Consider the following 27,037-nt stretch of genomic DNA (forward strand, 5'->3'; position numbering starts at 1 on the left):
CTTGAGGACAGTCCTTCAGCAGATCGCCCGAGAGCCACAAGCTCCAAAAGCTTCCGCAGCCGTCTGCTGCCGGGCTGAGAATGTGCAAAATTCAGTGCCGGGATGTCGGAGCACCGGCGCCCCATTTCTTGAAGCCTTTTTGGACGATGCCAAAACACGCGGCGGTGGCAAAAAGGGACCTGGGGTTGGGGTGGGCTTGCGCAGTTGTGCTTTCCAAAAAAGCGCGTTTTTATTGATTGACTGATTTTTTTTTTAACCTTGGTTGACTAGCGAGGTGGTTTCCCTCTCCCCGGAGGGACTCCGGAGGTGGTTTGGAGCGAGGACGGAGCGGGATGTGCCGGGGGGACGGCGGGCAGGCTGTGCTGGGGGTCTGAGGCCGGACTGGCCAGTGAAAGGAAGGACACTGGGGAAACTGGGGTGTGCTGGGCTGGCGGACAGAGGCGTTGGGGGGCGCAGGGAGAGGCACCCCCTTCCTCCGATGGTGGGCTGAGATGGGGCTGGGAGCCCTCCGCGGGGCTCTGCGGGTCCCCGGGGGCCGCCGCTTCCCCCGGGGCTGTGCCCACCCGCCGCGCCCCCCGGCGAAGGGACCTGGCTCCGGTGTCCCCCTCCCCGTCCCCCCGAGGCGGGGGCATCCCGCCTTGTCCCGGCGGCGGCGGCGGCGGCGGCGGCGGGGCGGGGGGGGATCTCTGCGGCTCCACCTGCTCCCCAGCCCCGCCACCCGACGGGGCGGCCCCGGCCGTGCCGGGAGGCGGGAGGGGTGGGGGGGGAAGGCGGGCCGGGCTGGGCTGGGCTGGGCTCGGCGCGGCGCGGCTCCGCCCGCTGCCCGCCGCCGTTACAGGCTCCTACCGGGGCCGGGACCTGGGGTTTGGGGACAGGGCGGGTGGCGCAGAGCCGTTACCCTCCCGTCCCCGCCGTCCCTTACCGGGGAGGAGCCGGGGGAGAGGGGAGGGAGGGACGGGAGGGTGGGGGGGGGTGGGGGTCTCCCCATGAAGCGCCGGAGGATGAACAAGCTGTACATCGGGAACCTCAGCCCCGCCGCCACCGCCGAGGACCTCAGGCAGCTTTTCGGGGAGAGGAAGCTGCCCCTGGCCGGCCAGGTCCTGCTCAAGTCCGGCTACGCCTTCGTGGATTACCCGGACCAAAATTGGGCCATCCGGGCCATCGAGACCCTCTCGGGTAAGCCAGGAGCCGACACCGCCCCCCCCCCCCCCCCAAACCTCCGGCATCCCCCCCCCCCCCTCCTCCGGGGCTCCCCCATCCTCTGACCCCCCCCCCTCCCCGGTCATCCCTGTCGCTCCGGTGTCCCGTGTCGCCCCCCCCCCCCCCGCCCCGTTCCCTTCCCGGCGGCCGCCCCGGCTCTTTCCAACCCCGGCGATTTTTCGCTGATTTTTTTCTTCGATTTTATTAAGAGGCGAGCGGGCGGCGAGCCCCCCGACCCGCCGCTCCCCCGGCACCCGCTCCCCTTCGGGAACCATTTTACGAGGTGCCCGGTCCCAACTCCCCGGGGGAGCGGAGCAAAGGGCGGCCGAAGGGGCGGCTGGGGGCCGGCGGCGGCGGCACAGGCAGGGGACCGGCAGGGCGGGGACCGGCAGGGGATGGCGGGGGGGGTGTGTGTGGGGAGGGTGTGGGGGGGTGTGATGGAGGATGGGGGGTGGTGGTACGGGGGGGGCGGGGGGGTGGTCTGCTCCGGGGTGATGCTGACCCCCCCCCCGCTGTCTCCGCAGGGAAAGTGGAGCTGCACGGCAAAGTGATGGAGGTGGATTATTCCGTGCCCAAAAAGCTCAGGTAAACCCCCTCGCCATCACTCCCCCACACACGCACACACCTCATCCCATCCAAAATGGGGGGGGGGGGGTACCGGGAACGGGATGGGAGGTGGGGGGGGGGAATGAAGGCGGGAGCCCCACCGGGTTTTACTTTCGCTCCGGAAAGCGGGGGCGGGGGAAGGGAGCTCCCGGCCCACGCAGCGCTCCCACGGGCCGGCATCCACCCGGGGGGGGCCCTGTCTGTGTGTGTGTCCGTGTGTCCCGTCCCCCCCCGCCCCCCCCCCCCCCCGCGGGGGCGAGTGGAAACCGGCTGCTTTTTGGAGGGAAAAAGCAAGAAAACCCTCCTTTTCCCCCACTTTCTCCGTGGGATTTACACCCAGGGAGGTGGCGCACAGCAGAATATATTGTTTTTAATCAGTAAATCAGCAATTTGCTCTCCCCAAACTCCCCTTTGTGCGGCCAGAGGAGCCAGAAACTATATATTCTATATAGTTTTATATTATTATTATAGTTACGTATTGCGCGGAAGCGCGCCTTCTCGTTTTACTCAGGTGTCGGGGCGCGCTGAGGCCGGCTGGCCGGGACACGCTCGTGTCATAGAAAACCCAAGCCGGGACCGCGTTGCGTAGCTGCCTTCTCCTGAGATTCCCCCCCCCCCCCCAACAACAATGTATCGGGGTAAAAAAAGTCCGGAAAAAAACCCCATCGGCTTGATCCTGCCGGCTAATTTGCGGCCGTTTGGTCCCGTGTTTGATGTTGGATTATTAATTTTGAAATTATAAATTAGGGGGCAAGGGGTGTGTGTGTGTGTATGGGGAGGGGGGGGAATGCTGTTGTGTAATTGAGGCTCGGTGGGGGGAATGGCTCGTGCCCGGCATCACGTGTGCCGGAGCGGGATTTCTTCTTCGTCAGGGATCACACGCTTCTCTTACCTTAAAAACTCTTAAAAAAACAAGCCCCCAAAAATAATTTAAAAAATCCTAATTGTAATATTTCTAAGGCAAATCCCTGCAGCAGCCTCAGGCTGGGCCACCGGTGGCTTTTTCAGAGTGATGGAGCCAGAAATTGGGAGTTTGGGAAGATAGTATGGACCCGGGACTTGACCTTTACCATGTACGAAGGGGATGTAAACAAGGAATTAATCTTTACCTAAATTCTCCGTCGGGCTGGGGTGCTGCTGCTTTTCCTTCCGAGTTTGAAAAGGAGGGGGGGGCAGGGGAAAGACATTTTAAACAGCCCAGAAATAAATGCTGATTTATTTTGCATCGGTCTGTTTTCGGCCGGCTCCCAAGTTTTCTATTCCGGCTCGGCTCCCAAGTTCCCTCAGATTATTGAGATCGAATTTAAGCCGATACCTGTTTTTCACAGCTAAAAAAAAATATATTCTGCTTTACGTTAATATATCCAATACCGAGGCGTGCCTTTGCCTCAGTAGATTATAGATTTTATATTAATAATGTGATTTTTGGCAGGGAACAGAGCCTCACGTGGTCATGTTTTTATCCCCCCCCACCCCCCGCTTTAAATTTGTAGAAAATCCAGTTTTTGTAGTTGCGGTCGAGTCCCAGAGAGGCGCTGAGATTTCAGGGGGGTTTAATCGGGTAAAAAAACCCCAAAAAACAACACCCTGGTTATTTAAATGAATTTATGTTTTAATTGGGTTTGGGGAACCTGAGCCCCTCTTGGCTCCGGTCCCCCGGCGTTTCTGCGTCACGGGGCTGGGAACCCGGAGGTGCTGGTGCCCGTGCCCGCGTTCACCTGCGCTGCCGGATTTTTTTTACAACAAATACAATTTACCGACGGATTTATACACGTCTAAAGCGGGTTCGGTAAGAAAAGGGCTGGAAAACACCTCCGGCTTCTGGATGTAGGGCCGGGATTTCCTCGAGGTGCCGCCGGGAGCTGCTGGCAGGGGGTTGTTGGTGTTTCTCCGAAGGCAGGACTTCGGCGTGCGGGAGGTGGGAAGGAGCAGGAATCCTGCCCTTTGCCCCCCGCATCTGCCTCTCAGGAGTTAAAAATGAGCCCTTCTGCCGCCATGCACATGGTTTGGGCTCCTATAGGAAGGAGCCAACAGTGTCTCGATTGTTTCCCCCCCCACACCCCCCGCCCTTGTATATTCTGTATTGTGCCTTGGAGAATTAAAGAAAAAAAAAATAAATCACCCTTTTTGCTTTTTTATCAGCATTCAAAAATTGTAAGTTAATTTTTAAACTGATCTTTCAATTCGGCAGGAGCAGAGAATACTTCCCTTTGCTCAAAGCGGGGGCGATGCGATCCTGCTTCCAGAGGATTTTATATCCGGAGCAAAGCATCGCCACCCTGCCCCTTACAGAGAGGTTGTACCTCTCTGAAACCTTGGAAAATCCCGTTAATGGGGAAGAAAGGCATAAAAAGAAAAATATTAGGATGGCTTGTGAAGTACGGGAAATAAAACCCGACCACCCCCTTAGTGACTTTTATAGAAGGACTGGATAAAAAATGATGAGTTTAATGAGTAGCGAAGCCCCATTTAATGTCTTCAAACCAGGGAAATGTGCAGGTTCCCCGTCGCGAAGATGCCTTTTAATTTCTGCGTCTGCTGTTAACTTTCAGCGATGAGGAAGAAAAGCACGAGGGACCTGTGACCGGCGCAGAGGGGGAGGCTGGAAATCTCCCTGATATCAAAAATCATAATTTTTGCTCTTTTAATGAATGGCAGAACTTGGGCGGTTTTGCCCCAGGCAGCGGTGGCTGGAGGGGTAGCGATGAGCAGCTTTGCTGGGGGGTGATTTTATGGGATTTTCAGGATTTTCTCCTGTTTCAAAAGGAATTATCCTTAAATCAGTTTCCTCTCTTGAGCATCGGTGCAATTCTCGTTTGCGTGTATTTGGGCTTTATTTATTTATTCTTCCCCACCCCCTTGTTTTTGCTGGGGATGTTAAGGCTTGGAATAAATGCCCTTTGGTCTCCCCATGGGCAGCCCATCATTTCTTTCCTTATTCTTAATTGCTTGTCATCGATGAGATGCTTAATTAGGGGAGAGGAAATCCGCGTGCAAACCAGTTGCTTCGCCAGGAAAAACCACCAGCACCTATTCGCCTGAAAAATAACGCTCTGGGAAAAAAAAAAATTACTCCCCTGGCATTCCCATTCTAATATCGCTTTAGCTTCAAAAATATCTCTAATTTTTAAAAAAAATGAGAGAAACCTAAAGAGCCAGAAGAGGTTTTTTCCTCCGGCCGCGGCGCGGGGAGGGTTTGCTTCGCTTCGCCAAGAGAGTGAAACTTGCTGGAGATTTTCCCCTGCGTGGAATCTGTTGGGTTACACTGGATTTCAGACGGAATTCAGGGCTGCTCCCAGTCCTGGGCCGGCTTTTAAATATCCATATTTAATATCTTTTATGTCTATGCAAATTAATAATGTATCCTTTAGGATTTAAAGTATTTAGTATCTTCTATGTATATATAAATAAAATATACTATAAGATACTTTATACTTTTACTAGATATATAAAAGATACTTTTAAATATATATGTTCAGATATATTTAAAACTATATGTATATATTTATATGTATTTATACGTATTTTTATATATACACACGCATAAATATGACATTGCTGGTTGCAATATATTTATTTATTTATATTTATATGTATTTCTTTTATACATATATACACACACACATACACAGAAATATGACATTGCTGGTCGCAATATATATATTTATATGTATTTTATATACGCACATATGCAGAAATACGACATTGCCAGGGTGATGCTGGTGGCACCAGCCATGGGGAAACCCCCTCCTGCTGCCCGCTGGCTGCGCGGCAGCTTTCCCATTGGTCTTGGGTGCTGTTCCCTATGGAACTGACCAGGAGAAACCCCTTGGAGACGATCCTTTCCCAGTCGGACTCCGGTGCTTGTTATGGCTGGGTGTGACGCCGTCGCTCGTTGTAGTTCCTTGCTTTCAGGTGTGGGTGAACTGGGAGCTGGTGGCATCCGAGGGGTTTTATTTTCCTTTAGCTGCCTTGCTCTTGGTTCTTTGACACCCGCCAGGATGCGGGGATGCAGGGATGGGAGTGGGGCGGCATCGGGAATAGGAGTGCGGAGACATCGGGGGTGCAGGGATGGGAGCGGGGTGGCATCGGGGCTAGGAGTGCGGTGGCATCGGGGCTAGGAGTGTGGTGACATTGGGGATGCAGGGATGGGAGCGGGGTGACATCAAGACATGGGACAGGACATGGAGGATGCAGGGCGGTGACCGAGGCCATTAATTAACTTTTATTTTTGTCGTTTTACGGTTCCTCCGGCAGCATGAAGTTGCCCTCCTGCCCCGTTGGGCACGGCTCTGATGCCCGCCCTGCGCCAGCGCTCCCCGGGGGCAGGCGGGTGCCGGGGCTGGGGGGACAGCGGGTGCTTTGGGTGGCAGAGGAGGGGAGCGCAGGGCGGCCGCGGCAGGGCTGGCAGCATGCCAGGCTTGGCTTTCCCCTTCATCCCCATGATAAATGGGGCTGCGGGGGCTGCTTTCCCCCCCTTTCCTCCCCCTCCCTTCCCCCCTCCTTTTTCTCCACCTCCCCCCTCTTTTTATTCCCCCCTTTTCTATTTTTTATTCCCCCCCTTTTCTATTTTTTATTCACCCCTTTTTTATTCCCCCCTTTTTCATCCCTCCCCTTTTTTATTCCTGCCTTTATATTCCCCCCTCTTTTATTTCTCCCTTCTCTTTATTCCCCCCTCTTTATTTTTTGCCCCCTCTTTATTTCCCCCCTCTTTTCTACCCTCTTTTATTTCCCCCCATTTTTATTCCCTCCCTTCACCCCTTTTTTTTCCCCCTCTTTTTTTTTTTCCCCCACCTTTTCCCCCCTCCCCCTTTTCTCCCCCCCGCCTTAATCTTGGCAAGCTGTGACAGATGGGAGGTTATTTCCCATTCAGCCCCCCAGTTAATACACCCCCAGCTGGCGGGGCTGGATCCATCACGTGCCGCCCTCGCCGCCCCCCCCCGCCCCGGCTCCATCCCTGGGCAGGTTGTTCGTCCTGCGGAAGAGGACAGGGCTTTAACGATGAACGGATTTTAATTCCTTAAGAGCGTCAAGGCAAAGCTCCCGGGCTGGGAGGGGAACTGGAGCAGGCGCATCCGCGATGCTCTTGGCAACTGGTTGAAACTGGGGCAGCTCTTTAATGCTTATCCAGCCCGGCGCTGACGGAGCCGTTGCTCATTAAGATCCGCTGCAGGATTGGGTTGGGTGAGAGCAAAACTTGTTGAGGATGACCCCAATAGACCTAAAAAAAATAAAAATATATATATATAATAATCGAGAGAGGCAAACCCAACAGATGCTTTCTTCCCTGCCTGGTTAGGGGAGCGCGCCCGACTCCGGCTCCGAGCTGCTGAGTCTGGAAAATTCAGGTGGGACTGAGTTTTTGGTCCCCGCCTGCTGATGAACATCATTTCTTGGAGATATTTTCTTGCCTGGGACAAATATTTCATAAAGCAGGCAGGGCCGCTGGGGAGACGGTTGGTTTCCAGCTTGTTTGCTCTCTGGTTTTTTCCTCCAGTTCTCTTTAAAACTGGTTTTCATTTAAATAGGAGTTGCCGCACAGTGTTTTCTCTGCCCTCGGCACCAGTCCAAGGTGGAAGGTGATAAAATCCCTTTATGGCTTTATTACAGTAAGATATTACAAAGCTTGAATAGAAAAAAAAAAATCTTCCTTTTTTAGGGCAAAGAGCAGTGAAGCCATCCCTTCCACCCTCTTGTAAGGCTTATATTTAAGCCAGCTCGGTGAAATCCAGTTTCTGGTTCACTCATGGGATGGGAGGTGGAGATGAAGCCCCTCTGGAGTAGGAGACCAGGGGATGGTGGGTGGTCCATGGAGGTGAAGCCCCTCTGGAGCAGGAGACTAGGGGGTGGTGAGTTGTCCATGGAGGTGAAGCCCCTCCGGAGCAGGAGACGAGGGGGTGGTGGGGATGGTGGGTTGTCCATGGAGGTGAAGTTCTTCTGGAGCAGGAGACCAGGGGGTGGTGGGTGGTCCATGGAGGTGAAGCCCCTCTGGAGTCGGAGACCAGGGGATGGTGGGCAGCCCATGGAGGTGAAGCCCCTCCGGAGCAGAAGACGAGGGGGTGGTGGGGATGGTGGGTTGTCCATGGAGGTGAAGCCCCTCTGAAGCAGGAGACCAGGGGGTGGTGGGGATGATCTGTGGTCCACAGAGGTGAAGCTCTTCTGGAGCAGGAGACCAGGGGGTGGTGGAGACGGTGGGTGGTCCATGGAGCTACAGTCCGATGGGCAGGGGATGGATGGGCAGACACGGGGAGGGATCGTGGAGGTTGGGCAGGGGGTTTCGCGGCTGATTTTCATTTCACAGCTTTGTCTCGTCTTCATTCTTCTGCCTCTGTGTCCCTGGATTTCGGAGGTGGCGGTTATCCGTTATTTGCCTGGGAGCTCTGGGAAGGGTAGCCACAAAGCCGTGTGAGTGGTGCTGCTGACCTGGGCTGCTGGAAGTGGGAGACGTGTGCAAAAAGCACCCCAATCCACCTGATTCTGGGGAATAAACTGCAGGTTTTAAGGCATCTTCTGTTTTATTGCTTGATGTCAAGAAGTACAGCTGTCCAGCACGTGCCATCTGAAGCTCGTGTTTGTGGACATCAGCCGGTGATGCTGGTGGGACGCAGGTGGCCGTGGGTTTTCCGTCCCCTTTCCTTGCACAATTGCGGCGTCGACTTCGCAATTTCAGTCTAACGGATGTGTGAAATACAGCCCAGCTCCCTCATGGATTATTTCATGAAGCTGGTTTACGGCCTTGCTTTGAGCCGGCCCTTCATCCTGCACGTGATGCTGGCCGGCACGTGGTACCCACAACCCAGCTCTGGGATGGAGGAGATGTTTCCTCCTCAAGCTGGGATAGCTGCTAGCACGCAGGGCGGGTTTTTGGTTGAATTTAGCGGGGCAAAAAAAACAGGTGAACTGGTTTCTTTAGGAGTTGAGGCCGATGCTCGGTTGCCACCAGGCATTTGGTCCTGGGTTGGGCACTGAGGCGGCTGGTGAGCACATGCAGGTGAGGAAGAGCAGGAGGATGATGCAGAAGGACATCTCGGGGGCAGCTCCTTACGGCTGGGCTGTTTGCACCACATAATTAAGTATTTTTCCACAAACACCGTGCCCCTAGTTGCTGGTTATTATGATTATTTTTTATTTTTTTTTTTTAAATTCCTGCCAGCCTGGGGCAAAACAATTTGGCTGAAACATGGCCACTGCCTTCGTCACGAGCTCCTGGGCCGCGGGTTGTGTGCGTGCGCTGAAACCACTCCCCCATCTCCCAGCGGGGAAAATGAAAATAAATGGGTTTTCTGCCCCAAAGTCCTCCCCGGAGGGGTGGTGTCGGAGGAGGCTGGCCTTGAGCTCTGCTGCCCTGGGAATAACCACATCCAGGGACCGCGGGTGGTCCCTGCCCCAGCCCTGGGAATAACGCGTCCATCTATCGTGGCCCTGGGTGGACATCCACCACTCTGTCAGCGATGACCGCGCACGGTCCAGCACCGTTTCAACCGGGTGGGGAATTACGAGAGCTATAAAAAATATACCTGGTTGGAATAATAACCTTATTTTAAATGCTGAGTGGTGACAATGAGCTGCTGGGAGACCTGCCAGGTGGTGGGGGTGAAACCTTGAGCCCCGTTTGGGTGTCTTTGGATGCTCTGCATCAGCTGAGGTGGACCTCAGCAGCGTGAATCTGCTGTAGTGTCCCGCTGAGGATGGGGGTTACATGGCTGTGGTCCTTCTCTTTGGGTGTTTCGGGAGGTGGGCGAGTGGCACGGAACAGTGAGGCAGCACCTGTGGGGACTGGGGCTGCCCTGGCATCTCCCTGGGCAGAGGTGTAGGGAAGGTGATGCCGTGGTGCAAGTCGGTTCAAGGCAGAGGCTTTTCTAGGGTTGATCCTGATGCCGTTCAGGACTTCACTTGGATGCACTGCTTGGAAGGACTGGTACCACCAGCCTAACCTCCTCGAGGGAGGTCATCCTCCCCCTCTGCTCTGCCTTGGTGGGGCCACATCTGGAGCAACGTGTCCAGTTCTGGGCTCCCCGGTTCAAGAAGGACAGGGAACTGCTGGAGAGGGGAGAGCAAAGGGCTACCAAGATGATGAGGGGACTGGAACATCTCTCTTACGAAGAAAGGCTGAAGGATTTGGGTCTTTTCAGTCTGGAAAAAAGATGACTGAGGAGGGATCTTACCAATGCTTATAAATACTTAAAGGGTGGGTGTCAGGGGGATGGGGCCAGGCTCTTTTCAGTGGTGCCCAGTGACAGGACAAGAGGTAACAGGCGCAAACTTGAACATGGGAAGTTCCACCTAAACATGAGGAGGAACTTCTTTCCTGTGAGGGTGGCAGAGTCCTGGCACAGGCTGCCCAGAGAGGTGGTGGAGTTTCCGTCTCTGGAGACATTCCAAACCCGCCTGGACGCATTCCTGTGCCACCTGCTCTGGGTGACCCTGCTCTGGCAGGGGGTTGGACTGGATGATCTCCAGAGGTCCCTTTCAGCCCCCACCATTCTGTGATTCTGTGAAAATGCCCCATGTCCCCTGGGCTGCTAGGCTTCGGTGATGGGGCAGGCTGAGCCAAATGAACCCCAGAAGGAGGGTGGCTTCTCCATGGTCCAGCCTGAAGTGTCCGTGGGCACCAATGGTTCCCAGGATGGAGAAGGAGGATGGTTGTAGCGATGCATTGGCTTGCACCTGAGCGGTGGCAGCTTGGGACAAGGCAGGTGAAGGTGCCACCCGTTCTGTTTTGGGGCTGGAAGGTGGTGGAAGTAACCAGGCAGCATGTCCAGTGCTCTCCACCAGCGGGGAGAGGCCAGTCCTGGGCTTCGGTTGGGCTTTCAGAGCGGAGAAGGGCTTTTCCCCGTAAAGCTTTCATGGTTTGAGACTCGTTGGCATTTGGGCTGGGGTTTCCTTGGGCAAACTGGCCTCGCAGCGTGCCGCTGGTCGGCTTGGGAGCAGGATGCATCTCTTGGAGCAGCCAGGAGTGGTCCCCCTGGGAGCTGAGCAACCTCCTGGGATTTGACCCAGGCACCTTAAAGTAGGCTCTCTGGGAGATGTTGGTGGGGTTTAAAATTAAACATGTCCCGTTTTCTGGAGTGGTCTCTGAAGAGGTTCCTGGCTATGGATTTTGTTTTGCCCTCACAGCTCACATCTCAAGGAACATCCTTTCCCTGCCATCCCTTTCTTGCTTGGAGCCTGTGTTTTATCTGCGGTGTGTGGGGCGGACGCCCCAGATTGCTGCACATATTCGCCAGGATCCAGGTGTTGCTCATGCTGCACCTCAAATCCATGTTTCACAAGGCAGATGGTTGTCCATCACAAGGTTCTGGTTGTCCTGTGCAGGAGCAGGATGGGCGGAGTGTGCTGCTGCTGTAGGGACAGAAGGATCGCATCTGGAGCACACCAACCTCCAGCGCTGCCGTGCACGGCTCTCCCAAGCCCTGGCTGCTTTGGGTCTGCATGGACCAGCCTTTCCTCCGCTTCATGCTGTGCCCCACGTTCCCTCCCTGCTCCCAGTGTCTGGCCCCGAACTACCTTAGAAGCTCTTTATCGGCCAAAATTGTTTGTGGGCTGCAGAGGTTCAGGGTGCGCATGGGCGATGAGCAGCTTGGGCCAAAGTTTGAAGGTCTCATTTTCCAGCTGTTGAAGACCTCTGGTGGAATCAGGGTGGTGGGTGTTGATGGCTTGCAGGTGAGCAGAGCTTCTCCTGCCTCCTCCTGCAGGGCTCGTCCTGCAGGATTTGTCCCAAAACCCCTGCGTGTTGCCGGCTGTCTGCTGGGGCTGCTGCTGGTTGCTTGCACATCCCCATGTAGCGTTCAGGCTGGTGGTACCAGTCCTTCCAAGCGTCCTCCTTGAGCTCATCCCAAGGAAGGGCAAAGCTTCGCAAAACCAGCTTCCTGCTGCTGATTGACTCCCAAAACCCGGCTGTGTGCGTGGGGTGGTTCAGTTGGAAAACTTATTTCTGATGTTGGGAGAGGCGGTCCTGCTCTGCTCTGCTCAGAGCATCAGAGCTGGACCAGGTGAGAACACAGGACGCTGCTTTGGTCGGAGGTGATTGACTATAAGCGGGATGATGAACGCTGGTCTGGGTGAACAAGGGGTGAGTTCATGGCTTGGCTGCATCCTCCATGGACTCAAGTGTCTCAAAGTTCCCTGCTGCCCAAGCGTGTCTTCTTGCAGCCAGGCTGGGGAGGTGTTGGGTGGTCGCTACCTCTTGGGAAGCCTTTGCAATGCTTCCTGTGCATCCATGCCCTGAGCCTGCATCGCGGTGAGGTTGAGAGTGCCACCATGTGAGGTTGGGAGTGCAACCACAGCCAGGTTGGGAGTGCTGTCATGTGAGCTTGTGCAACCAGACAAGATTGGCTGTGTTGGCCATCTCCAAGGGATGTGTATTTAGGTTTCCCCACGGAAAACAGCCCCACGTTGCTGGGAAGTGGTGGACATCAGCCGGACACACCTTTGGAGAGCCGTGGTGGGTCTGGGGGCATCCCCCTGTCGCCCCGCAGATGGCCAGCCCAGGGCAGTGTGGTCAGGGGTGTGCGTGCATGCACCTCGGCCGTGCCTGTGCGGACGTGACTCTGCAGAGGCTCATTTCAGGAGGTTTCCTTGGAAACCCGGCAGCCAGTGTGAGGAGGGAGCGTTCCCGAGACAGCTTCGACCCCGGTGGGAGGTGACCGGGGCAAGGCTGGGAGGAATGCCTTTCTCCGGGGCTGACCTGCTCCAGGTCAGCGTGGGGAAGCGGGATGCTTCGGCAAGCTCTCACCACCTGCCCTCTGATTCCCGGAAAGCCTTTTTGCCTGCAGACCCTAACCCAGGGCTTTGTCTTTGCAGGAGCAGGAAGATCCAGATCCGAAACATCCCCCCCCACCTGCAGTGGGAGGTAAGAAGTGGACAATCCTAAAATTAATCTCCTCCTCCTCCTTCATCAGTCATGCAAAGCAGCACGAGCTGTGCTGCTGGAGCTCATGGTCTCCATAAGGGCCACCCTTTACCTTCCCAGTAACCCCAGGAGGGAGGTAGAGCGTGAACTGGGCTCCATCTCCTGCCTGATGGTGGGTCCAGAGCTGTGGGCAACTTTGAGCAGTGGGGCATCATTGGGATAATGGGATGCAGGTGGGTGACGGCATTTAAGCAGTTGGGTGACGCTGGCTCTTTGGAGGGTGTCTGTGGGTGAAGAAGGCTCTTCCCCTGCCTGGCCGACAGCATCTCCTGCCTCACTCACCTGCCCTCTTTGCTGCTCTGTCCCCAGGTGCTGGATGGCCTGTTAGCTCAGTATGGGACAGTGGAGAACGTAGAGCAAGGTAAGATGGTCCAGCGTGGTGGTCCCCATCTGTGCAAAAGCCCCAGTGCCGCTCCCCAGCTCTGCCAAGGCCGGAGAAAACCCAATGGGGTGAAACCTGGTTTTGGCAGTCATTGGTGCTGGGCTAAAATGGTTTTTCCTGAGGACACAAGCCCTGCTGGCAGAGGTGGGACCACCCATCCGGTGGTGGGATGGCATGGGCCATCAGTCCTCCATCCCCAGGGCTTCTCTTGGTTGCTGGCAAATTGAAAAACCAATTGTCCCTGCAAGCAAAAACAAGCCAAGTGTTGTTTGGGGTCTGCTGGTGGATCGGTAATGTCCGGCCACGCATCCTCCTTGGTGGGAGTGGCAGGATCCGTCCTTGGCACCTTCTGGTCCTTTGCCAGCCCAGCCCCATCCTTGTGCTGGGGGAAAATCCAGCGGTACACAAGCTCGCACTCTGTGCGGTGGCTGGGGCCGTACCCCACGGGACAGGCATTACCCTCCCACTGTCCCACCTGCATCCCTGCTCCGCAGCGTACTGGGGGGGGCCGGGAGCAGCAGCGACATCTACCCCCCTCCTCTAACGCTCCTTCTCTTGCTTTTCCCCCAGTCAACACAGACACAGAAACAGCCGTTGTCAACGTAACATATGCAAGTAAAGAAGAAGCAAAAGTGTAAGTGGGTGTTATTTCATTTTGTCCATATTTTCACACCACCTGAACTTTTTCCGAGGAATCCCAGGTATTTTCTGCCGGGCATTTTTCCAGGCTGCTTCTTGTCTTCTTCCTAAGCCTCCTTGGGTTGTTTCTAAGCTCTTAAGAGTGTAACCTTCAAGTGCCTTAAGGGCTGTTTGTGTATCTTCTTGAGACACAGCAGGCAGATGTTGGTTTTATCTTGAGCTGTGTCACATCCCGTGTCCTCTGCCAGCAGCCAGCTCCACCTTCTCCTCTTCACCGCACCGCTGGGTGATCTCCTGCCTTCTCCCCTCACATGGGAGATAGGGTTTCTCGTGGTGCGCCATCATACATGCACAGGCACCACTGGACCACCTTGGGTCTGTCAGCCATGTGGTTGTTCCCTCTTCCTCTGTGCCTTCTCCTCTTGTCTCCAAGGGGCTCCCGGATGTGGCATGTTGCAGTTCCCTTTGGACACTGTCCTTCCTACAGGGTCTCCTGCTGAGTCGCAGTGGGCTTGTCTGCCGGCAGAAAGGCGCTCTAGAAAGCTGATGGTCACGTCAGATAAGCAGTTCCTCAAGGAGTCGTCTTCCCAGGTTGGAAGTCCAGACCTAAACTGGGAATGCACTGGATTAATCACCAGTCTGACCACCCAGTCAGAGCTGCTGAAGAGGTGGAATATGGTGAAGGAGGTGGGAGAGATGGTGAAGAAATGCTTTGATGATGGGAGACGTAAGGACTCCCTGCCATTTGGGGAAAGTTCAAGTTGGAGACCAAAATATTCTAGACTGTCACCTCCTGCTTCCTGGAGCCCGGAGAAACTGGCTGATGAACTTCTAAAAGGCTTTTGAAAAGTTCTTCTACCATGGACAAGAGGGAGGGCCTTTGGATGAGTGGGGGTGAGAGTGGTCCATGGCCGGGTCCTGTAGGGGAGGGAGGGCAGCAGAGGGTCAATCACCAGGGCGTTGGCCGCCCATCAAGACCAACTTTTAAAGGCCGGAAGAACCTGTTGAGGCCGTGCATCAGTGCAGTAGGGCTGTGTGAAGACGTCCTTAAAGATTTATCATAGCCAGCAGAGGGGAAAAAAAAACCAAACCCAAATTAGAGGTTAATTAAGGAATGCAGGGACTATTTCAAGCAAAATGTTTTGTTAGAGGTAGAGACTTCAGCCCCGTGCTAGAGACCAGCCTTAAGTTAGCTACGAGTAAGCAGTGAGCACATCTCAGACTTAGTGGCCAGGGTATTTTTGATATGACCAAGAGCCAGGCAGACGCCATGCAAGGAAGAGCCATTTCCAGAGTCCGTTTGCCGATGGACATCCAGCAACTTCCATCTGAGTTGACCACCACAAGGTTGGACTTGTGAGGGCAACGATGGGGAGAACAATCTGCTAGTTCAGGAGGCCAGAGAACAGCCCACCTTGCTCCAGTTGGGGTGGCCACGCCGGGCGTGTGGTCCAGCCTCGGCTGGCCAGAGGAAGGTGGTTGCCAGAAGGTGAAGGGAAGGTGCTGTGGACCACACATTAACAAGGTGTGAGTTGCCATGTCTTGGGATGCCTGGCAGGAAAGGAAGATGAAGAGTCTCGCCAACACAGCAGTGCTTGACACTTTGGGGTAAGAGTCTTCAGGATTAGCGAAGACGCTGTGATTGGTCACATATCCAGCCAGACTGATGCCAGTTTTCGGTGGTGCTCAGCAACTTGATGCAGAAGCGACTGATGGAATGAAAGGCCAGGATGGTTTGTGGGTATGTGTGTTTGGCTTAGAGGAGGTTGTGATAGGAACAGGTGAAGTGAAGACCTTGGCAGAGAAGTCAGGCTGAGGGGCACTGTGCTGATTTTGGAAAGGGACGGCGAAGCTGCAAAAGTCATTGTTGGATGTGATGTTCAGCCTGGCAAGGCCTGCCTATACACAGCCAAAGTGAGATGTGGTAGGAAGATGACAGAAGTATAGCTGAAGCCATCACTGCTCGCAGAAGTCATCGCAAACTCCAATATGGCTGAGCATCACCTCACCGAGGAAGAACTTGTGGGGATGAAGAGTCCTGGTGGTGTACCCCCGAGCTGGAAGGGGAGTTGGGGTTCCCAGTAGAGGGGCACCACATGCCGTGTTCTTCTCCTTGGAGTGGCAGCTCTTGCTCGGAGTCCCTCTGTCACCTTTTCCATATCCAAAAAGCCCACGAGAGTGTTTCCACGCTGCGTGATAGGTTCTGGCCAGCACTTTCCCTGGGTGAAGTGTCAGATCACCAGGCTGGCATCCCACCTCTGCTGGGGGAACAAGCCGTGTGCCAGTCCTGCCAGTGCCCCCCATGTGGGTCAGGACCACGCTAACGGGCTTGTTCTGCACAGGGAAAGTTAGGGTCTCTGGTTTTCCATGGCTGCCTCCTCCAGACTGGGGAGGGAGGAAGATGCAGGGTTGGGGAGGGACCGTAGTCTACAAGGGCAAGTTCTGGAGGTGTCCCCATCCCTGAACCATCCCCTCACCACCCCCCACCTCTCCCTGCCTTGCAGAGCAATTGAGAAGCTGAGCGGCCACCAGTTTGAGAACTATTCCTTCAAGATTTCCTACATCCCGGATGAAGAGGTGAGCTCCCCTCCGCCCCCCCAGCGATCCCGCCGCGGGGGCCACTCTTCCAGGGAGCGGGGCTCCTCCCCGGGGGGCTCCTCGCAGCCCAAACAGCTCGATTTCCCACTGCGGATGCTGGTGCCCACGCAGTTTGTTGGTGCGATCATAGGAAAGGAGGGCTTGACCATAAAGAACCTTACTAAGCAAACCCAGTCCAAGTAAGTACCTTGAATGGTTTTGTTTCCTTCCGTAGGGTGCTGTAGGTCCCCGGCGTGGGTCCTCCATGCACTCGGGGCTTTTGAGTGCTGGCCAGTGCTGTTTTCTTGGGGTGCAGCCTTCATGGGATGGTGGCAAAGCCCATGTCCTAAACCATTCCTGCTGGCCAGGGTGGTCTGGGTGCGACAAGAGGGGGATGCACACTCAAAAGGGTCAGAAATGGGTTTCTAAAGCCTAATCATGAGAACGGTTGGGGGTGAGGCTTTAGGGAAAAAAATGGCAAGTTTGGGGCTAAAATGCTGAAGGGGGATCCCAGGTACAGCGGTCGGCGCCCACGCGGTCTTTGCCCTCGGGATTTGCTCATCCCGCGGTGCCCTGTACGGGCCGGAGCTGTTGTAGGGGGAAAGGGGGCACCGTGGGAGCGCCTTGAGAAGGATGGGCTTTTCATAACTGTTCAAAGCCTTTCTTTGCAGTCTAATGTTTTTATTTTTGAAGAAAGCAAAAAAAAAAAAAAAAAAGGAGGGGGGAGGGGACTGTCTTGCCAAAGTTTTCCATGTTTCTCTTGTCAATGTTCACATTGATTTCACCTCTGATTTTCTGCATGGTTTTCCTGCATGGTTTGTTCCTGCCCAGATTTGTTTGTGTTTAACCCAAAGCTGTCTTCTCCCATGCTCATCATCCTGAACCCGGTGGTCCCACAGGACGTAGGACTCCTGTACCAGAACATCCTCCAGGGCGTCCTAGTTCTCAGAGAAGCTTTTAGAGGCAAATGATTTGGTAATAGCGCATCTGCTTGATCAGGAGGTAGGAAGATGCGCTGCTCTGCAGCCGAGCGAGCTGAACCCCGGCATCGGGTTTACAGGAAGAGGTTTGTACGGAAAGGGGGCAGACGTGTAGGGAGAGGAGCTCCTTGAGCCCGGCTAGCCCTAGAGGGTGGCCACCTAGTAGCCATGAGCTGGTCCCGGTTGGCAGCAAGCCCTTCTTCTCCAGGTGAGTCCGCTGGCGTGATGAGCAGCAGGTGTAGCCGTATCCTTGCCACTCAAGACTGGAAGGTTGCCCTTTGCAAGCCTTGTGCCTGGTGAGGAAGGTGAGGGGCACTGGCTGTCGGTTTCTCCTGACCATGAGGCCAAACACTGCTGCCTGGGGCAGTTTCTGCTGCCAAGCCATCCCTCCTCATGGGTTGGCTCCCCATTCCTGCCCCAAAAACCTGGTGCCGTGGAGGAAGGCCATGCTCCACGCTTTCACCTCTCCTGACCTGCCTGAGGAGGCCATGTGCCATGGTGGGCCACCACCTGAGCTCCAGACTTGGGCAAGGGGGGGCCTCGTGTGTCCAGCCCGGGCAGTTGCAAGAGACTGTTTGGGGTGTCAGCCCACAGCTCTGTGCCTGCCCAGGTCACCCTCACACACCGGTGTGCAGATCCTGGTGACAAGGGTGCTGATGACATCCTGTTGCCCGGCCCCTGCTCCTACACAGAACAAGGTTGGGTCCTGGATTCCTCTGGTCATGTAGGACTTCACCCCTGTCTCCGTGTACAGTGATGGCTGGAGATGCTCTTGAGCTCCAGGGGACAAAACTGTCCCCAGGTTGAGCCGTCTTCTTCCTTGGCTGAGAAGGAGCCCAGACCAAGAGCCCACCCCACCAGAGGACTTTCCACGATGATTGCAGCCCTTGTAGTTTGATGAGGAGAGAAGACCATCGCTACCAAGCATCCATGCGGCCAGGATAACCCTACGTGCACATTGTATCGTCCACCTGGAGAGGGCTGTCCCTCATGGCCACCACTCTCTGAAGCCTTCCCAGCCCCTGTAAGGTGCCTGAGGTCCCAGGCAGCCAGGGTGAAGGTGTTGAGGGTCCCCGTCTTCATCCTCCTGTTGGACTGGAGCTGTGCAGCAGCAGCACTGGGACATGCTGGAAAGTCCAGAGCCCTCCTCCACCCTCCAGCTCTTCGGGGCAGGACTTGCCTGAATGCAGCAGCCCCTTCCTGGCACCCCATCTTCTCTCTGCAAATTGAGCTCCTTCCTGCACATCCAGGTTTGGGATGGGTTGGAGGTCAGCCAGAAACCTGGCCCGTGTCCCTCTCCTTGGCATGTCCAGGGCACTTGTCACTTGGGTGCATCCATCCAGCCCGTCTGTGTCTCTTGGCCCCTGTTTGGTACAAAGGCGCAGCTCTGTGCCCCGTCTCTACCTCGACTGCTCATGGGTTCAAGATGCTGCCGAATCCACCCCATCCATGGGGTTTGGGGTGGCCGTGGATTCCCCATCGGTTCAATCAGCGTCAGCCCAGCGTCATGTTGTGGCACCACTCTGGAGCATGGGCCTGTCATTGCCTCTTGTGGCACATCGTGATGTGTTTGCCATCTCCCCGGTGGAGGGTGTGACAGTGGGTGTCCCTGTGGCTGCTGGGCGCTGCCTTTGAAGGAACACATCCTCCACGTCAACCTGCTGGAGCTTCACAACTGGGAGCGCCTTAGAGGGTGTCACATGCGAGTGACAGCATGCAACTGGGTCACTGTGTGCTGTAGACATAACCTGGCGGTGCTCTTGTCTCTAGCACCTCTTTGCCCAGTCCAGGCAGGACCAGTCTCCTGCCTGAGCTGCTCTGACTGAAGCTACTGAAGCTGTAGGAGATCTGGAGAGATGTAGCCTGCAAAGGGGATCAAACTCTTGTCTTCATTCCCTCTTCAACCCTGGGTTCCCTTTCGAGGCTGGTGGTGTTAGGTTCTTCCCTTATCTCAGGGAAGGCTCACCCAGCTCCTCGTCCTCTACCTGTAGATGAAATGTCCTTGTTCCTACACGCTGGTTCATGAGCTCCTGGAAGAGTTGACCTGTGCAAACCCACCATGACCCTGCAACATCCAAATGTGGTGCTGGCTACAGGTGACTGCACCACAACCCTTGGCCATGCATGCACAGCAGCATCCGTGAATGATCCCAGTCAGGATGGGGACCTCTTTCAAAAACATAGACATGGCTGAAGGGCAGTGTGTTGGAGCTGAGCGCTGGTGGCATTCACTGGGTGGCTGAGCGGTCACTACAGCACCTTCCTCAGAAGATCTGACCCAGCCCAGCTCTGGCTGCGGCAGTGACAGGGACCCTGAGGTGGTGGCCGATGGCAGGATGGCTGCACGGCATCATCCTCCGGTGGGAAGAGTGCACAGACTCACATGGAGAAGATGGAAAGGTTGATGTTCTTGAAGACGCGTGGTTGACACGGGAGTCTGCTACCCTGCTTTCCTCTCTCCCTCTCTCTCAGGGCCTTTGCCAGGTATGGTTGAGTGGTGAGGAGCGAGCTGGAGGCATGTGCCTCCTCCCTGCTATGAGCTGAGGGGAGGACCAGAGGAGCTAGAGCACGGTCCCTGCCGGTGCGCAAGGGAGAGCTTTCTGGTCTCCCATGGAAGGGCGTGAGTACAAGCGCTGTTGTTGACGCATGCCTCCGTGTTGTGACAGCGCTGCCTACGGGTAAGTTGTCTCTCTGTCCTGAAGGACACGCAATGATTGTGGCAGCCGCTGGTCACTGGACAGCCTCGGGTGTTGTGCAGAGAGAGGTTGAGGTTGGAAGGGACCTCCGGAGACCTCTAATCTGGTCTCCTGCTCCAAGCAGGACTGGTGTCAAAGACGATAGACTGGGTTGCTCAGGGCTTTGTCCAGTTGAGGAGGTGTTCTCCCCACTCTTGATGCATCATTTGACGTTGACTGACATCCCTCAGCTCCTAGGCAGACCTCAGGTTATGAAGGCGAACGTAGCTCAAATCTGATCTAAACCAACCGAAGTGAAACGCTGCCTGGGCTTGCATGAGACCAGGTGATGGTAGATGTACATCAGTGAGACCCAGGTTCACCCCAAAGCTTGAGCAGGTGTTGAAATGAGCTTTTCTGTGAATAGCGAGCTCAGCTCCTGAGCTCTTGAAAGCCTTTGTGTGACACCAGACGCATCTCAGGGGGCTTCTCTCTGCTGGTTGTTTCACTGTAGGGTTGACATCCATCGGAAGGAGAACGCTGGCGCCGCCGAAAAGCCCATCACCATCCATGCCACGCCAGAGGGGTGCTCCGAAGCGTGTCGCATGATCCTTGATATCATGCAGAAGGAGGCTGATGAAACTAAATCGTAAGTGTCCTTGGCTTGGCAAAACAGGCAGGTTTGGAGAAAGGGAGGTAAGCTCAGCCATCAGAGGAGTTTTTCTCCACTTCTGTCACCTCCCACCCCCTGCCAGAACTGCTGGCATTTGAAGTTTCAGGACAGAGTCATAGGTCAGTTAATAACTTACCACTTAAGAACTTCTCCATGATGTGGTTGACAGTGTTGTAGAGACCAGAAGCTCAGGTGGGTACAAAGAGCACGTAGGCAAACTTGGAGAACAAAATCTCGTGAAATATAGATGTGTCATTGGGCTTGGGAAGTTCTTGACTTCCCATTCCCCTGAAGCTGAGGAGATACATTCCCTCCCTGAGGAGGGAAATGGTGGTGGTTCTTCTGCTCCTTCAACCACATCATTAGTGCCTGTTGCTGAAAGTTGGTTTACTGGCCAGATGGACCATTAGATTTAATTTTTTAATCCATTTCAGAACAGAAGAGATTCCCTTGAAAATCCTAGCACACAACAGTCTGGTGGGGAGGCTGATTGGCAAGGAGGGCCGCAACCTCAAGAAGATTGAGCAGGACACGGGCACGAAGATCACCATCTCCCCGTAAGTCCTGGTGAACACCAAGCCATCCCTCTCCATCCAACACGGTACGGGCAGCACTGGAGCCAGAAAATAGAGCAGTTGCGTCCTCCCATACATGGTCCCTATCCCGGGTGGATGTTCTGCATTCCAGGTGGACGCTGGCATTGGGCAGGGAGAGGGCCCGTGGTTTTACATGGTCTCGGGGAGGAACCCTCATCTGAGTTTCCCTTTTTTTTTTTGACTTGGAAGAAAACGTAACTCTGTCTCTGGTTTTATCCATGGGCTAGTTTGCAGGATTTAACCATTTATAACCCCGAGCGGACCATCACAGTAAAGGGCAGCACAGAGGCGTGCTCCAGTGCCGAAGTGGAGATCATGAAGAAGTTGCGAGAGGCCTACGAGAATGACGTCGTGGCCATCAATGTAAGCTCCCAGCCCTCCCACCTGGGACACCCCTGCTTCAAAGCCACTGCTGAGGTGGCCAGAAGAAAACTTGAGCAGGGGGAGGGGGGGGTGTTGATCTGTTATGGCAAGGGTTGGCCCTCACCCATCACGTCCACACTACGTGGTGAGAACGCCAGAAACCCAACTCTGTCTTTTACACGTTTCTCCATGTCTTTGCTTTCCCAGCAACAAGCCAACCTGATCCCTGGACTGAACCTCAGTGCTTTGGGCATCTTCTCGACGGGACTGTCCATGCTCCCATCCACCCCAGGGGCCAGAGGGGCTGCAGCAGCCACCCCGTACCACCCGTTTGCAGTAAGTGCATGAGATTTTGAGGTGTGGGGGGCGTGTTCTTGAAGGCAGAGTGGTCTCTAGACTCTCCTGCTGTAGCTCTTGGGTTTGGGTGGACACCATAGCTATAGGAGCCATCTCATGGGGAGCCTTGAACAGGAACTCTGAGTGTTGGCCATTTAGGGAAGATGCTCATCACAGCAGCGAAGCGGAGAAAACAGTGAATGACCGTGGCTTGTCCCTCCTTGGATTTAGCACCCTGGGAAGATCAGCTGCATCCCCATGTTGTGCTGAGCTCGGTTTCACATGTGGTTAGGGACTAGCTGTGTCCCAAGGGTGCTGCTCTCTGCAGGTGGCTTTGGACAGCCTGTGCCAACGCCAGCACGGAAAAACCACGTAGATGGTCTTCAGTCCTGAGCCCAACGGGTTGTGGTGTTGTGGACTCGGTTGTGCCCCTGTGGGTCTGGTTGTGGTGGCCACATGATCGCATCACCGCAGGGTGTGGGGAGCGTGATGTGAAAGGGGACGAGCCGCGTGCCCCACGCAGCCATCATCCTCAGTCCCTGCCCTGGCACCTGAAGGGTTACGCCTGCTGGGAGCTGATCCTCACCTGGTTCCGCAGGCGAAGGTTTTTCTCTTTCTCGGGGTGCTGTGGCTGCTGCGACCTGGGGCAAAGCAAGCCTGGGAAGCTGCTTCAAAAACCACTGAGGTTGCAACACAGGCAGGGACAGTCCAGCACTGGGAAGACAGGTCGGCCAAAGTGCCGGTGGAGAAGGTCCATCCCCAACCCGCTAGCACCTGCAGAGCACCCTTGGGATGGCGGGGCTCTGCGGTCTCTCTCCGTTAGTCTCTAAATACATCTGCTGCGATGCTTTGGCCGCACGGCGACGGGCGTGCGGGTTGATTTACTTGTGCTGTTTTCTTTTCCTGGCGACGCCAGCAGCAGAGCAGTCGGAGGAGAACGGTGAGTGCCAGGCTGGCGCTGCGGGGTGGCGGGGGTGGGGGGGCCGCGGATGAGTGTGATGTGCGCGGTAGCCCCTGGAGGGCACTGAGAGGGTCGGTCTGTCTGTCTGTGCACCTCCAAGGGGAGGATGAGCTGCCTGCCTCGGCCGCCCCGAGCAAGCGCAGCCTTGGGGAAACGTCTGCTTGAGATTTTGTTGGTGCGATGGAGAGGAGCTGGGCAAACCAAAAGGAGCGTTTGAGGTGGGCTCCTTCACACCAAAGCTTTGTGGGGCCTTTTTCAAGCCACCCTGGTGAGGCCAAGAGCAGCGATCGCCTCTGCCGTCATTTTTTATGGCAAAACAAGAAGCAGACCAAAAAAAAAAGAACTAATAGGATACCAGCTTGGCTCTGTGGCAGCTCCTTCCCCCCAAACGCTTTGTGTTTCACACCTCAGAGCGGTCATTTGTGACCGTGCTGTCAGCAGGACCTGGGGCCGTTGGCTATTGCTTCAACTCTGGAGCTCAGAGACCTGGCAAGGATGGAGGATGAGGAAGGAACCTCATGGTGAACTGGGGGAACTGGGGAGGGGCAGTGCCCACCCTGGCCTCAAGGGCTGGTTGAGCAGGAGAGGACATGTTGGTGTAGGAGACGTGGAGCAACCCATGGCCAGAAGCAGAGCGTGGACACGGGGAGCATTTTGTGCTTCTGCTTGGTGTGAGGAGGAGGAGCACAAAACCTCAGTGCAGGAGGTTCAAGTAGAGGGCTGGGAGCGAGAGTGGCACCTGCCGTGGGCAGGGGAGCTGGGTCTGCTCCCCCTCCACCTGAGAAATGGTGGTTTGCAGGTGGCATCTGGTTGTACTTGTTGGAATCCAGAGCAGGAGAGAGTTGTGTCTACTGCCGAGAGAAGTGTCCAATGTATTTGGGACACGGAAGAGTTGAAGAGGGGTTGGGTTGGGTTGAGTTGGGTTGGGGTGCTGGCGTGCACCCCTTGCTTGTGGCTGCTTTCACCCCGTCTCCAGCTCAGGTCCTGGGGGAACATCTTCTTCAGCCTTGGCTTTTTCTTCTCTTGGAACTAGAGAAGGGAACTGGTGATGGAAATTGGAGCCAAACCAGACGTTTTGCTCAGTTCCCACCAAACCCCCACCTTCTCTGCAGGGGACTGCCGGTGGTTACAGCGTGGTTTTGGCTTTCCAGGGTTGTGGCTGCTCTGAAAGGCCGGAGGGGCCGGTTTTCCGCTGTCAGGACACGGATTGTAAAATGGCAGCAGGAAGGGACTGGGGGCAGCTGGGAGCCCCCATCCACCTCCCAGCCCCATTGTGCTGTGCTGCAGGCGCAGGATCGGGGCTGCAGCTCACCCTGAAGCACCTTCAGGTGCCGCTGTGCTCTCTGGAGCCGGGGGGGCGTCAGGGGCTGGAGGGTTGTCCCCGTGTCCCTGCCAGGCTCACGCTGGTGGCGCGCTGCTCCGTGTCGGGCTGGGGGTGGCCGGGAAGGGGCTGGCAGGTTGGGGCTGTCACTGACCCTCATTTTCTCTCCCACCGTAGAGCTCCTCAGCGTATCTCTCGGGTCTGTACGGAGCCCCCCCAGCCGGCGCCTTCCCCCATCAGCACCCCGTAAGTGCCTGGCACCGCTCTCCACGAGATCTTCACTCGGGCACCTCAGGAGGGTGGACACGGGGCCGGGGTGGGCGGCCGCTGCCCTGCGATGCCGACAAGGGGACAGCCACCCTCCTTGTCCCTTGTCCGGCTGGTCCCCTGACCCTCACTCTTCCCTGCCCTCACAGCTGCCGGAGCAGGAGGTTGTGAACCTGTTCATCCCGACGCAGGCGGTGGGGGCCATCATCGGGAAGAAGGGGCAGCACATCAAGCAGCTGGCGCGGTTTGCAGGTGCCTCCATCAAGGTGAGCAGGGCGCTGCGGGGCCGGTCCTGCGCTTCGTGCCTCGGTTTCCCCTTCCTACTGCTGAGGGCGGCCAACGGGGGTCCTCAGGGAGGGGTTTTGCTCCCCAAATTAGTCCTGCAAAACCTTGGTTATCACCCCTGCATTCATGGGGGGATGCCCCTGCATGGGGGGGCCGTGCCATTTAGGGGAGATCTTGCCAAAGCGGGGCCAGAATTAATGCTCCTTCTCCCCCATCCCTCCGCAGATCGCCCCGGCAGAAGGTCCCGACGCCAGCGAGCGGATGGTCATCATCACAGGGCCGCCTGAGGCTCAGTTCAAGGTGTGCTGGGCACGGGGTGGGGGCTGTGTTTTGGGGGGTGGGGGGTGATGCCAAGGGACAAGCCGAGAGCGTCCCTTTGGTTGCCACTGCGCTGCCAGCCTGGGTTTGGCTCCCTGAGTGCCCGGGCAGCCCTTTGCTCGGTGGTACTGTGGCTTTGTGGCTTTGATGCTGCCGGCCATCGGCACATCATCACCCTCGGGGCGGGGGGCACTGCCAGGACGGCCGCCCGCCCGCCCACTGGTTTTACTTCCCTTCCGTCTCCTCCCCAGGCCCAGGGGCGAATATTTGGGAAGCTGAAAGAGGAAAACTTCTTTAACCCGAAAGAAGAAGTGAAGCTTGAAGCCCACATCAAGGTGCCTTCCTTCGCCGCCGGCCGCGTGATAGGCAAAGGTGGCAAGACGGTAGGTGGGGGGTGCAGGGGTGCCCCTCCCCCCCCCCCCAGGGCTGCGGAACTGGGCATCACCCACCACCCCTGGCCACCCCGGGGGGGCAAAGCCCAGGGGCTGGGTGGTCGCAGCAATGTCTCGACCCCAACCCCCATGTCCTGATGGTGGTTCTCATTGGGTGGTGACCGTCCCCGGCGGGGGGGGGACAGGGTGTAACCCTCAGGAGCCAGGTGCTGGCTCGGAGCCGGGGTGACACCGGCAGCGATGGATTTTGGCTCTTCCCCAGCAAACCCCACCCGGGGGCTCTCTCGTTTGCTCCAGGTGAACGAATTGCAAAACTTAACGAGTGCAGAAGTCATAGTGCCACGAGACCAAACCCCGGACGAGAACGAGGAGGTCATCGTTAAAATCATTGGGCATTTCTTTGCCAGTCAGGTAAGGGTTGGCCGTGGCTTTGCTGACATTCCCGTCCGGTTTCATCCACCGAGGAAAGCCGCTGGGGTGATGGGCAGCCCCGAGCCCTGAGCACCCACTCTCTGATGGTTCCTGTGCCCCCAGGATGCGCTAAGGTTGTTCTGGCAGCTCTCCCTTGCTGTGCTTGCGCTGAAATTAAAGATTGGCTTGATCTAGCGAAAATAAATGTCTTGGAGGCCATGCGCCGTGGCACCTGGGGATGAATCGGCTCCTCCCTGGGCTCAGCGCCGGGAGGGAGCTCCTGGGTACCACAGCCTTGGCTCCTGACTGCTGCAGCGGGATGGCGGCACCCCAAAACTCAGGCTCCCGAAGTGCGATGGAGGAAGCACAAGTTCAAACCCCGCGCGGAGTTTAGTCACCTTTAGCCCAGCCTTAATTACGCCTGCGCCGAGCCGCGTGCGCGTCCCGTAGTTCAACCTGGGAGGGCGTTGAGCGGCGAGATGCTCAGTTGTGGCTCGGGGCCCGGGGGGAAATCCTCAGGCTGCCCACGGTGCCCACCCTGACCCCTGTTTTTTTCCTTCCCCCGCCCCCCCCCCCCCCCCCCCCGCTTCTCCCTTCAAGACTGCACAGCGCAAGATCAGGGAAATCGTCCAGCAGGTGAAGCAGCAGGAGCAGAAACACGCTCAGGGAGCCCCGGCCTCGCAGCCCAGCAAGTGAGGCTCCCGCCGTGCCGGCCAGCACCGCCCGATGAATGTAACCCCGCCGCCGGACTCCCCCCCCGCCACCCCCCCCAGCAGGTCAGGGGAGCAAACCAAAGACCCCCCCCCCACCCCGCCGTCCCGAGCCCCCCTCCCCGCGGCCCGGGGTGCTGGGAGGCTGCGCAGCCCAGGGGTACGGGGAGGGGGGGGCTCTCTCTCTCCATCCCACAGCCTCCCCCTTAACTCCGTCGCCTCCCGACGCTATCCCTTTAGTTGGACTAACATAGGCAGAGAGAGAGAATTTGTTGTTGTTTGCAGTTTGTTTTTTGTTTTTTGTTTTTTTTTAAATTTTCTTTTTAATTTCCTAAAAGCCACCCGTTTCACCCAGGCACGGCCGGAGGAGCTCCCCCCAGTGTTGGGGCCGGGGGGGGGCGGGGGGGGGGAACGGACACGGACGTTCAGCGCA

At 56.3% G+C, this 27,037-nt stretch overlaps 1 protein-coding gene across 4 annotated transcripts; it reads left to right on the top strand.

Moving 5' to 3' along the window:
* Positions 1 to 986: 986 nt before the first annotated feature.
* Positions 987 to 26,676, top strand: IGF2BP2 (insulin like growth factor 2 mRNA binding protein 2). 4 transcript variants are annotated; one of them, XM_054206830.1, is made up of 18 exons: positions 987 to 1,176; positions 1,725 to 1,785; positions 12,610 to 12,658; positions 13,028 to 13,079; positions 13,671 to 13,734; positions 16,244 to 16,316; positions 16,449 to 16,516; positions 20,486 to 20,620; positions 21,079 to 21,201; positions 21,468 to 21,603; positions 21,811 to 21,939; positions 22,856 to 22,879; positions 24,399 to 24,467; positions 24,638 to 24,754; positions 24,999 to 25,073; positions 25,343 to 25,474; positions 25,781 to 25,894; positions 26,495 to 26,676. In XM_054206830.1, exons 1-18 carry the CDS (start codon positions 987 to 989, stop codon positions 26,588 to 26,590), a joined length of 1,707 nt encoding a protein of 568 aa, XP_054062805.1. In that variant the 3' UTR covers positions 26,591 to 26,676. The 4 variants fall into 4 exon arrangements, with proteins under 4 accessions (XP_054062805.1, XP_054062801.1, XP_054062802.1 ...); XM_054206826.1 differs by having other exon boundaries at positions 16,244 to 16,516; XM_054206827.1 differs by having other exon boundaries at positions 16,244 to 16,516; positions 22,859 to 22,879.
* Positions 26,677 to 27,037: the final 361 nt, after the last annotated feature.

Source organism: Rissa tridactyla, chromosome 6, assembly GCF_028500815.1.
Source record: "Rissa tridactyla isolate bRisTri1 chromosome 6, bRisTri1.patW.cur.20221130, whole genome shotgun sequence".
Taxonomy (NCBI): Eukaryota; Metazoa; Chordata; class Aves; order Charadriiformes; family Laridae; genus Rissa; species Rissa tridactyla.

Bases quoted from the DNA above. Each gene is read 5' to 3' on its own strand.
- IGF2BP2 (XM_054206826.1), top strand. From the start codon at position 987: ATGAAGCGCCGGAGGATGAACAAGCTGTACATCGGGAACCTCAGCCCC. The intron at 1,177-1,724 runs GTAAGCCAGGAG...CTGTCTCCGCAG, and splicing joins GGCCATCGAGACCCTCTCGG to GGAAAGTGGAGCTGCACGGC. The intron at 13,735-16,243 runs GTAAGTGGGTGT...CCTGCCTTGCAG, and splicing joins AGTAAAGAAGAAGCAAAAGT to AGCAATTGAGAAGCTGAGCG.